Source organism: Gossypium hirsutum, chromosome D09 (assembly GCF_007990345.1).
Source record: "Gossypium hirsutum isolate 1008001.06 chromosome D09, Gossypium_hirsutum_v2.1, whole genome shotgun sequence".
NCBI lineage: Eukaryota > Viridiplantae > Streptophyta > Magnoliopsida > Malvales > Malvaceae > Gossypium > Gossypium hirsutum.
This window is the reverse complement of record NC_053445.1, coordinates 11,756,851-11,769,397: the sequence shown is the minus strand read 5'-3', so window position 1 is coordinate 11,769,397 and position 12,547 is coordinate 11,756,851. Positions and strand designations below refer to the sequence as shown.

Sequence of the window (12,547 nt, the reverse complement as noted above, 5' to 3'; positions counted from 1 at the left end):
GAAATGAAGTAGCAAATCTCTCGATTGGAATAACGATATAAAAAATACAAAGGAAAATATAAACTGAATACTTTAATTAAATAAACAAGTCATTGAATCAAAACTGATTCAAGAAGAAGAACGAGAAAATATTTAAAAAGTCAAAAAGAAAATAAACTAAAGATAATTCTAAACTATAAGGTTCTACTTAAGACGCCTCTATGCCATTGTTTGGTTCGCGATTTTTCTATTACGGCTGTAATACGCGACTAACTTAATCGGTGAAATCCACCAATTTCTAATACACCCCATTTGCTCAGATTAGGCTCCGCATAGGTTTACCATCCCTGTTATACCCTCCCATCTGCTTCCCCGTTTCTCTTCTGTTCGTTCTAGCCTCTGCCGAATTCGTTGTTGGCAAGTTAATCCCCTCCAGATTTGTTTCACTCTACTGATTCTGCATGTAATCGGTTTCCCCTTTTCTGATTATTTTTTTTTGCGATGAAAAACCCAAGGAAATAGGGATTTCGTCTTCATTGAATTTCATTCAATCTAAATCTGGAAAAAATTCTAGGATTATTTTGGTAAAAATGGAGTTCACTGAAGCTTATAAACAAACGGGTCCTTGCTGTTTTTCACCGAATGCTCGTTACATTGCGGTTGCTGTCGATTACCGTCTTATGATTCGGGATACACTCTCCTTCAAGGTACAGTATTTTCAATTTTTCCTTCTTTTTCTTCTAATTCCCAATTCATTTGCTTTCTTTGTTTGCTGATGAAATGCGAGGAAGGAGAGGACTGATATGATAAAATGCGTTTCTCTTTTTCTTTTGGGTGCGTTTTGATTTGGTTTTTTTGAATGAATTGTATGCTTGATTCAAATTTTAGTTATGTAGATTCACCTCATTTTAGTTTCTGATTAGATCTTCTTGTGCTTATTTAGACAACATTTTAGTCAGATTCGATTACTAATGCTTCCTATTTGCTTTGTATTGCTTCACTCTTTAGACCAAGCTAATAGATTTGATCTTTGTTCTGTTTCTTTGGGCATTGTGTCTGTTGTGAAATCACAAACTATTTGAGCAAAATTTATCTTTTAGCATTGAAACACTCCTCTCAATGAAAAAAACTTGCAAATTAATTATGAATTTGCCTAAGCATTTATTGTCATGCAAAGGTCATTTTTGAGGTTCACAGCTTACATTTCCTGTATTTCCAAACGGTAAATTTACTCAAATTGCTGCAGGTTGTGCAGTTGTTTTCTTGCTTGGACAAGATAAGCTATATTGAATGGGCACTTGATTCTGAGTACATTCTTTGTGGTCTCTATAAAAGACCCATGAGACAGGCATGGTCACTCACCCAACCCGAATGGACATGCAAAATAGATGAAGGTCCTGCTGGTATTGCTTATGCAAGATGGAGCCCAGATAGCCGTCACATACTGACCACCTCGGAGTTTCAGCTGCGATTAACAGTTTGGTCCTTAGTGAACACAGCCTGCGTTCATGTACAATGGCCAAAGCATGGTTCCAAAGGAGTTTCATTTACTAAAGATGGAAAGTTTGCTGCTATCTGCACAAGGCGTGATTGTAAGGACTATATAAATTTGTTGTCCTGTCACTCTTGGGAGATAATGGGTGTTTTCGCCGTTGACACATTGGATATGACTGATATTCAGTGGTCACCGGATGACAGTGCAATAGTGATCTGGGATTCACCTCTTGAATATAAAGTATGTGAACTTTGTTTTCCTTTCAGTCGCCAAATTGCCCCTTTCTGGTTCCTAGATGATATATGATGTGTATATTGGGAAGAACCATTTCTTCTCTTCTTTATTTATTTAAAAAAAGAAAAGCATAAGAAATTTGTGGTGAAAATGGTATCTTATGTAAGATCTTTCCAAATGAGAATTTACATGGCCCTGATGATATATGATGTGTATATTGGTAAGAACCATTTCTTCTCTTCTTTATTTATTTTAAAAAAGAAAAGAACAAGAAATTTGTGGTGAAAATGGTATCTTATGTAAGATCTTTCCAAATAAGAATTTACATGGCCCTGATGGTTGCATTTCTACTTAACCATCTATTAGCACATAGTTATGTTTATGGTTTTACTGATGTATAAGCATGCATTTCTTTTTGTGTGCCAATACTTTCTCTTGGAGCTGATATAGTTGGAAATATTAAAGTGTTCATGGTTCCTTATTTAATTTGAGACAGGTTCTAATATATTCTCCAGATGGAAGGTGTCTCTTTAAGTATCAAGCATATGAAAGTGGACTGGGAGTAAAAAGTGTTTCATGGTCTCCCTATGGCCAGTTTCTTGCTGTGGGTAGTTATGATCAGATGCTACGAGTTCTAAACCACCTTACTTGGAAAACTTTTGCTGAGTTTATGCACCTATCAACCGTTCGTGCTCCTTGTTGTGCTGCCGTTTTCAAGGTAATTTGTTTTCATTGTTATGATGATTCATTCTGTGAGAAGCATCTACTAACTTTGTATTTGATATTGGCAGGAGGTAGATGAGCCGTTGCAACTTGATATGTCTGGATTATGTTTGGACGATGACTTTATGGGAGGCTCTGGTAAGGATAGTGAGATTCTATATCTCTTATTATTGACTTTTCATTAATTTGATGTACTGCTTGATTGAAATTGTGCTCGACTGTTTAGGACCTGAGTGCTCTGTTCTTTTGTATACAGTTTATTAAGCTTAAATGCTGTTGCATGCCTGCCTTTCCAGTCATTTTCAATACGTGAATTGCAGCCCATCAGTTATTTAATATGGTTCATATGCCTCACTAACAGATGCCCCAGGCGGACACTTCAAAGTTAGATACGAGGTTATGGAAGTACCCATTACTTTTCCTTTCCAAAAGCCTCCTGCAGACAAACCTAACCCTAAACAAGGAATTGGTAAGTCTTACCGAATTGATGTAGATTTACTAAACGTTTTATGTTTTTCATACCATATAATAAGTGACACAAAATATGAGTGCAAAGAATTTAGTATGCTCTATTTCTAATTAGCACAATGATCTTGCAGTACATTTTATCTTATTCGAGAAATATTGTTTAATTTGAAAATAATCTCTCTCCTTTCCACGTTACCCCTACCACTAGACGTGTCAGCCCTTTTGCTTGATGAATGCCCTTGGTGACTATTAAAGCATCCGATTTAAATCCAATTTCCAATGACTGGCAAGGCCAAACTTAATATAGGACCATAGGAAACCTAATACTTTTTAGAATGTGGGATAGTACCACCTATGTCACTACTCGATTTGCCGGACGTGTGTCATATTTTAGAATTGTCCTATTCATCTAGTAGATCATTGGTATTCATTCTATAGTTGATGTCAGTATTCATGTCTGTGGAAGAAATGATTAGAAGAGTTAATTATAACAAGAGAAATGGAAATAAGGTACAATTCACTGCGTTAAAAACAGTACCTTTTCGTTGAACAAAACTCCACCAGTAGGGTTATATTTGTCGATAAATTTATGGATGAATGCCTTCAAGTCTGGACTGTTTTCTATCTCAAGAATCTTTAAGGCTGGGAAGTCAACAGTATAATCTTCATGGAAAAATCCAATGAGTTTCTGAAGATCTTTCAATTTGAGGGAGTTCAATCGAGGGAAGCAAATTAATCCTCTGTTTTAGAATGTTTCTTCGATCTGCTTCTCCATTGATATTATCTCCTGCATGCATTTGCATTCACTTACTTCCAAGAAAATTGATGGTAATTTGAATTACGAAATAGATTCAGTTTAAATAGTTTCTTGGTTTGCACGTTGAAGGAAATTGGGTTCTTTTCTTGGAGCATTTGTGATTTACTTTTGTAATACTTGTTGTAAATCTGTTCATAAGGAACTCATAAATGCTATGGCATTTACAACAATTTTCATAAGTTGTTCATAAGGATGAGGATGCCAAGGTTTTAGGAGTTTTCTAGGGGGATTCACTGCAGTTGAATTTCTGTTAAAAGATACAGCATTCTTTGGAATTTGAACTGGTTGCCTCTGTTTGCTTAAATGGATTGACCTAATGTTTCCCCCTGATTGTTGTAGATATGGAGAACAGTGCTGTTGCTGCCTTTTAAGCTCATTACAGTATTCTTGCATGAAGCAAGTCATGCAATTGCCTGCAAACTTACCTGTGGTCATGTAAGAAAGCCCTTTCCTTTATCACATGTCATATGAAGGGTTTAAACATGTCTTTAATGTGACCATTAGATTTTGGCTGCATAATTTTTCTACTAACCCATCTTGCTGGTTTTAGTCTTTGGATTATGGTCTGCTCAATTATCAATGTTCCTTTATCAGCCAACTAGTCTAGTTGAAGTCCTATAGGTGTTATTTGGAGATGTGCGTGTAAGAAGTGACTATTTTTAATGTGGCAGGCACTTGTTGATGCCCCGGATATGGTAAGAGGCCAAATGAACTTCAAGAGGCTTACATTGACAGATATCACAATTGACATTCCACGTGTTCCCAAGAACAAATGGGTTGATCGAAGCTATGGAGAAGGCTGGTAAGGACGACGACAGCTTTCACCAGCATTTGTAATGTTATTTCTTGAAGATATGTTTTCTTTCTTATCACTCTTATGTTAACTTACAGATGTTAAGAACAAATGGGAAAGTAGCTCGTGGGGTAGAAAGTTGATTGTCCAGAAGAGAAGAGCATCTCTCAACGACTTTGATAGGTTCAAGCTTATGTTGGCTAAGATCAAGGTCAGTTTCCGATACACCCCCTATTGTGTCTACCCGTTTTATACCAGAGTTCTTTTCTTGAAAGCACTTCCTCAAAACTTCAATTGAAGCTTGACGAGCTGTAATACGGTTTTGCAGAGGTCTGGAGTCATCAAGCAAGAACTTGCTAAGCTGAAAAAGGAGAATGCATCTTGAATTTGATATTGAATCATGGATTTTTGTTAGTTTTTGTCATCAAACATTCTGCAGGTTGTTCTTTTTTGTAATTTTTTCTTTTATTTACAAATGATTAAAAAGATTAAAGATCAGTTGAGAGATCTTTGTTTGCTATATTACATATTTTATAGTGAGTTTAATAGCAGGATATTGCTTTGCTTGCTGCAATTTTTCGTATCAAAATTCTGGTATTTATTTATATTCCCTTTATAGCATAATGAAAAATAAGACACTTAAGCTGTTTAAGTTTATAAGCTTCAAAATAAAAAGTTTTGATGTATTGTTTAGACAAACTCGAGCTGCTCAAGCTAGATATCGAGTTAATTATCTTACCTTAATTTATGTGTGTATATACTAAGTTTTGCTGATAATAAATATTAACCATTCATTCAGATAATTTTCCTATACATATGTATTTGTGTATATAAAATCATGCATTTATAAAGTAATAAAACACTGTCCAATACAACCAAGCATTTGGTTTAAATGATTGATACATGATCAAAACAAAAAGAATAAGAAACAAAGAATGAGTAACAAACAGTTACATGTTAATTTTAATATTAATTATTTCAAATGATATTTTATTAAATTCATATAAGAATTTGAGTAAATTATAGTATCATATATTATGATTTGAGTAAATTCATATAAGAATATTGATTATTAAGAATTTTATTAAATTATATATTTTAATTATAATATATTTAATAATAATTATGTTAATTTATATTTTATAGTATCATATATTATGATTTGAGTAAATTCATATAAGAATATTGATTATTAAGAATTTTATTAAATTATATATTTTAATTATAATATATTTAATAATAATTATGTTTAAATATGATTAAATTATTTATTATTGATATTAATAATCTTATTAAAATTTAAATAACAATAACAATAATCATTTACCAAAACAAATTTATGCTAAGGGTATTCTAGTCATTTTAGTTTTTTCCATTATGCTATTACACCTCTATTCCATTCAACCAAACACAAGATTACTATTACGCCTCTATTCCATTACATTCAACCAAACAGTTGATTTGCTATTATACCTCTATTCCAATACACCTCTAATCCATTACACCTCTAATCCAATACACCTCTAATCCAATACAACGAACCAAACGTGCCCTAAGGGTTTTTTGAAGGCGTCTAGGATGACTTGATTACACCCAACCCCACATGTCTTATTTATAGAGGTGTTGGCAGCCCAAATTAGGTCTTCGAAATGTCCTAGGTCTTCGTATAAGTTTTATTGTGTAGATAAAAATAACCCCGATGAACTTGGGCAGCACGTCGACGTGTGTCGCGCACACCCCTTGCCTGGCGCAACATGACACTAATGATATGCCTTGTGTCATTCGTTTGGTGCTTTGATGTCCTAGGAAGCTTGTGCATTACTCAACCTTTACTTCCACACCAATTAGGCCTTTATATCTCCATCATACAAACTCAATTAAACCAATTAGTACAACCTAAGGCCCATGTCGGCCTATTGCGTCACAACACCTACAAAATGTATTAAAAACACTTATTTTTATTAACTTTTAATTCTAAGGCCTAAATACTGAAAATGTAAATTAAAATTCTAAATTGCTTAGAAAACAAACTCCTTAAGTGTGGAATTAACCCGAATTAACTACTACATTTGACGGTAGGTCACTGCCACATCATCATTTTTTCACATGTTAGGCTTAAAATACACCAAGAGGTGGTGAATTTTTTAGAAAATTTTGGTTTAAGAAATAGGTTTGTTGCACATTGGAAATTTTTTTTTCCTAAAATCGAGCAGTTGTGTGATATTTATAGCAATTAACTATTTATCAAAATTGTTTCTTTGTTTTGGAATAGGTAGTAAAGAATGTTTTTTGTTTTCAACAAATACGATCTTCTCCACTATTCTCAAACCTCGACTTGTTTAGAGTGTGGGCTCTAATCACGAACCGATGAACACTATGAAAACTTTATTAACACTAAATAAGAATATCAATATCTCTCAAAGGCTAGAAATTGAAAGATAAAATCTTTCAGAATTTAGAATTTATTTAGGGAAATAAGTCTCACTAAATTTTAACAAAGTATTGACACTTAATATGATATGTCTTTGACCTATCATATAGTCTCTATTTATAGAGAAAATCACAAGTCTTAGTTGAACAAGTATAAATAAAATAATATTTTAATAGGAAAAATACAAATAATTCCTTATTAGGTATATGTGTAGGAGACGACACCCTCTGTCTAGGACTAGGGTTGCTGCCCACTCTATGTGGAATGAGTCATTAGGCCTATCTAATGTATTTGTTACAATTATATGTGTTATCTAGTATTTAAACCAACTCATATAATTTAAGCAACCCATAAAATTTTTTTTATTCTCAAAATGTTATTTATTTTAATTAAATAATTTTAATTAAATTATTTTCTCAACCCAATTCTAATGTCATTAAAGTCATGATGGTTTTACTATACTAGAATCTATGAGAAAATAAATCTAATTTACTTGTTCACTAAAACCACAATGACTAATTAATTTAATTTCCACTTTGAACTTAAATTATTTAATTACAATCAATTAAATAATAATTCATAAAAATTAATTTAATACCTAAGCCATCTCTTGCTCATAGTGAGAAAACACATTCACTGCAGATAGTGATACATGTGATCTATTTCTCTAATTCATTGGTTTCATTTTTTCATCTAATTGATTCAATTGCAAACCATCAAGGTTATACCAAGATAGAGGAAGGATTGGTTGAACATATATAATTAGAACTCAAATAATCTATAATTAAGTTTTGACTCTTCATCTATTAATTACACCATGTTTGGTTTAGTGTATTGGTATAGCCAATACACCCCTAATCGGTGGGCCCCACCTAATGCGGCTGTATTTCATCGTTTGGTTTGATGTATTGCTAATACGGGTGTAATCCTTTACCTTCCTAATCGGTGAAAACCACCGATTTCTAATCCTTTCCTTGAGCTCAGTTTAGGCGCTGCTTCAGTTTTGGTCCCTGTTTTACCCTCCCCATTCCCGCTTCTGTTTTACCCAAAATCCACATCTTCTGTTTCTTCCTTCTAGCTTTCTTCTCCACTCTCATCGCCTCTTCTCCTTCTCTTTTTTACCTCTCTTTTTTATATAGGTTTTTTCACGTGTGGTGGGCATGGCATGGCACTGGTATTTTATTATCTCTCTCCATTTCTAGATCCCCAACACAACTCAAACCTCGACCAACTCTTCGAACAATTTCGAAGGAGCTAACATTCGCTTCCGAGACGCCGACGACAAGGAAATCGCCAGCAACAGCTCCAATCTCGATGATTCAATCGTCGCCGTTGACAAAGCTAGTGAATATGTTTCTATGGGAGAGCCCGACGTTTCGTTTTTCGGTTGCGACGGCGAAGATGATAAAACCAGTGCTGATTATTACTTCGATTCTTACTCTCACTTCGGTATATTTTCTGCTTCTCATCCTCTTTTCCAAGATTCAAATTTGAAGTTTTTTTACTGATTTTTCTTGTTGATTAGAAAACAATGAGAATGTGAGGATTTCTTAGTGTTGCCTTTTACATTTTTGTGAAGAAGGTTCGAATGTGAGAAGAAAGTTTCTATCTTCGCAAAAGTTAGAGCTTGTTGAGTTCAATAGTTTATTTATATCTAAGTAATTTGTGGTTCACTGGTTGCATGTTTATGGGGCTAGCATGTCGGTATTAGGTAGGGCATTGGGTTCGTTGATGTTTCAAGTCATACATTCTTGTATTTATCTCCAGTGAGCACTTTCTTCTAAATCTTTGTCCATTCTTTTGTGTATGTGCAGGTATTCATGAAGTAAGTGTGTAACAACTTGGACATTTGAATCTTGTTTCGTTTTTGTCGACTTATTTATGGAATGGTTCTGCTTCAGTCACCATTATTTTGTGATCTATTGGGTGCTGAATATCTGTGATTGGAGGGTTGGTTGTAATTTTTCTGTTTGTTTAAGCTCATACATGAATTAATGCATCACAGTTACTATCCAAAAACTGTCTTCTTTTTTTAACTTAATCTTTTACTTAAATTTCTGGAAATGATTTCTGTGTTTGTTTTCTTGGTTTCAGTAGAAGAACTTGATACGGTTGCGTAACTTTTTCATTTCTTCTTTTTTGTGAAATGTTTTTCCTCTGTGTTAACCTGCCATTCCTTGTATTTCAGGAAATGCTTAAAGATGTAGTGCGAACCAAGACATATCAAAATGTTATTTATCGGAATAAGTTTCTATTCCAGAACAAAGTAGTTCTTGACATGGGAGCTGGGACTGGAATTTTGTCCTTGTTTTGTGCAAAAGCAGGGGCGGCACATGTTTATGCTGTATGGCTTCCAGTTTACATCTTCCTTCTGTTTCTGTTTTATGTGTTGTTAATAATCTGTCTGACCAAATTCTTACACTCCTGGCGTCTATCTCTTATTTGTCAAATGCTGTTCATATTTTTCCCTTTCCTAGGTTGAATGCTCCCATATGGCTGACATGGCTAAACAAATTGTTGAAACAAATGGCTTGCCTGATGGTGAAGTTTTTAAAATTATTGTGTCTTCTTGTATTGCTTCGTGTGGTTGGGGGCAGCTAGCTACTTTGTTAGTTAAATTCTCCGTTGCATGCTATGATCTGCAGAAAGTAGCTTAGATTCCTGCTATAACTGTTAATTGATTGAGATTTTAACTCCATCATCATGTCAAGCTCTCTTGAGTAGTTTGCTTCCTTATTATTTCGTGTGGTGAACGGGCTGGGCCTTTTAAATTTATTTTTACTCTTGCTCATCAAAGCAAAACTTTTGTTAGGTTCTTATAAGCTACATTCTTTACAATCAAAGTTCTTATTCCTTCACCCATGTCAGGTTGATGATGGAGTTATGCTACCAGATGAAGCTTCTCTTACTTGACAGCAATTGAGGATGCCGAGTACAAAGACGACAAGATCGAATGTGAGTATAACAGACTGCTAAATTGATATAAATTTAGGTATTCATGTTCATATGTATTTGTATAACTTTCAACGAGTTTTTCTATTGTGTTTCATTGCAATTCAACTTTTTGTATTCTTATATATACCCCATCTTTTCTACATGGCATCATCTTGCTACAGTTTGGAATAATGTTTATGGCTTTGACATGAGTTCTATAAAAAAGCAAGCTATGATGGAACCTCTTGTTGACACGGTTGACCAGAAACAAATTGTAACAAATTGCCACCTTCTCAAGGTGAGAAAATACACAAGCATATTCCTGTATGTATGTATATATCATTGGGTATCTATATATATGAACACTTACTGGAAATTATTTTACAAAATAATGTGTTTGGAGTACAACTAAATTATTTATTTTGGTTTTCTGGTTTCAGACAATGGATATTTCTATGATGGTTCCTGGGGATGCTTCTTTCACTGCACCTTTCAAGCTTATTGCAGAGCGTGATGATTACATCCATGCTTTCGTTGCATATTTTGATGTTTCGTTTACCAAATGCCACAAATTGATGGGTTTCTCTACAGGTTTGTATCTACATCAAAATTCTCCATCCTTTGTCCTTTCCATTTTATCTACGAATAGAAATTAGCAAGCCAGCCTATAAGAACTTTGCCTTGGCTAATGGAAAATACAAAATGCAGGACCAAGATCGCGACCTACCCATTGGAAGCAAACAGTCCTATATCTAGAGGATGTGTTAACCATCTGTGAAGGGGAGACAATAATTGGGAGCATGACTGTAGGATACCTTGTTTGCATGTTCCTTAAACGTTTCACCAACATTTTTTTAATTCCTTTTCTACTTTCTTTTTTCTCGAAAGGTTTTCCCTGAGAAAGAAAAACACATAAGATGCATGTACTTCATTAACTCAATCCAACTGTTTTCTTCTCATGTATGCTTCATATTGAGTCTTGTGTTTTGTGCTGGTGTGAGGGAGCATATATACAAATGACATTGGATGTATGACATAGGACTAAATAGATTTTGAGCTTTGACACGCCGCTTATAAGCATTGTTTCTTATAGAAGAAACACATTATTGGAGAAAGCTTTTGAATCTCCCAACTATTGGATTTGGGTTTCTTTTTGACAATTTGTTTATTGTGCTTTTGTTTAGATGATGAGAAAGGAAAGTCAAGAATTATATTTACTCGTTAAGTTAAATGAAGATATTTGTAATTTAAAAAAATAAAAATTCAATATAAATTTAAATTAAGAGTTTAACTAAAAAATAAGAGTTAGTGGAAAAAATTAATAAAATTTAACTTTTAGTGGTAAAATTCAATAACATAAAAATTAAGTTGCAAATTTACTCATTTTTTAAAAAAATAACGGTAAATATAAATAAAAATAAAGTACAGTGACAAATTTTAATATTTATCTATAGTATGATAATAAATTATATATTTTTATTAAATTATATTTAATAATAATTATGTTAAATTATATTTTATAGTATTATATATTATGATTTTAGAAAATTCATATAAGAATTTTTAATATTAAGAATTTTATTAAATCATATATTTTAATTAAAATATATTTAATATTAATTATTTCAAATTATATTTTATAGTATCATATATTATGATTTGAGTAAATTCATATAAGAATATTGATTATTAAGAATTTTATTAAATTTTATATTTTAATTAAAATATATTTAATAATAATTATGTTAAAATATGATTAAATTATTTATTATTGATATTAATAATCTTATTAAAATTTAATAACAATAACAATAATCATTTATCTAAACAAATTTCTGCTAAGGGTATTCTAGTCATTTTAGTTTTTCCCTTATGCTATTACACCTCTATTCCATTCAACCAAACACAAGATTACTATTACGCCTCTATTCCATTACATTCAACCAAACAGTTGATTTGCTATTACACCTCTATTCCATTACACCTCTATTCCATTACGCCTCTAATCCAATATAGCGAACCAAACGTGCCCTAAGTCTTTCCTTTAAAGTACCATGACTGAGCTCTCCCTATTATATACTTATAACAACTCGATTTCAATGGTGCCAGAAACAATGGTTTTGTAACCCCATTTCTATAGTTCGATCTCGTAAATATTAAATATTAATATTTACGAGACTAATATAGAAATATATTAAATTTTGATCCAGTAATTTTGTCAAATTGATGGTTAATTAAAGTATAGGGACTAAATTGTAAAATTTTATAGCTATAGTTTTTAAATTGGCCAATGGTCTAAGGGATCAAATTGAAATTAACCAAAGGTCTAAAGTGGTAGTTTAACCATCTTGAATATTGTGTTAGTGGCTGATGGAGTTTTTAGTTGATTAAGTATGATTAATTTAATTTAAACCTAATTAATTAAGTTAATAAAATACTTAATCAAGTATAAAAAAAACTTAAGTGGAATGAGAGAGAACTTCATCTTCTCTAATCATCCACAATTGAAACAAAAATGAGGAAAAAGGTTTCAAAGCTTCAAAATTTTGGCCATTAGATTGGTGATATCAGTCAAGTCATTTTCTTATAATTTATATGTTTTTGAGGGCGTGGGAGTTAGATTTAGCTAGCCCATCTACCAATTTTTAAAAGTGCTAAAGTTTTTTAAAGTTT

The 12,547-nt window shown here is 32.7% G+C and overlaps 2 protein-coding genes across 4 annotated transcripts; both read left to right on the top strand.

The window, feature by feature from the left end:
* Positions 1–315: 315 nt before the first annotated feature.
* Positions 316–5,083, top strand: LOC107892182 (WD repeat-containing protein WRAP73). 3 transcript variants are annotated; one of them, XM_016817193.2, is made up of 9 exons: positions 316–686; positions 1,226–1,714; positions 2,205–2,426; positions 2,500–2,569; positions 2,793–2,900; positions 4,056–4,151; positions 4,388–4,518; positions 4,608–4,720; positions 4,838–5,083. In XM_016817193.2, exons 1-6 carry the CDS (start codon positions 570–572, stop codon positions 4,085–4,087), a joined length of 1,038 nt encoding a protein of 345 aa, XP_016672682.2. In that variant the 5' UTR covers positions 316–569; the 3' UTR covers positions 4,088–4,151; positions 4,388–4,518; positions 4,608–4,720; positions 4,838–5,083. The 3 variants fall into 3 exon arrangements, with proteins under 3 accessions (XP_016672682.2, XP_040957731.1, XP_016672683.2); XM_041101797.1 differs by lacking the exon at positions 4,056–4,151; XM_016817194.2 differs by lacking the exons at positions 4,056–4,151; positions 4,388–4,518; positions 4,608–4,720; positions 4,838–5,083 and having other exon boundaries at positions 2,688–2,795.
* Positions 5,084–8,108: 3,025 nt separating this feature from the next.
* LOC107892734 (probable protein arginine N-methyltransferase 1) lies at positions 8,109–10,833 on the top strand. Its single transcript, XM_041100171.1, has 7 exons — positions 8,109–8,389; positions 8,755–8,765; positions 9,129–9,284; positions 9,418–9,486; positions 9,933–10,172; positions 10,315–10,465; positions 10,583–10,833. Exons 1-7 carry the CDS (start codon positions 8,299–8,301, stop codon positions 10,771–10,773), a joined length of 909 nt encoding a protein of 302 aa, XP_040956105.1. The 5' UTR covers positions 8,109–8,298; the 3' UTR covers positions 10,774–10,833.
* The last annotated feature ends 1,714 nt before the right edge of the window (positions 10,834–12,547 follow it).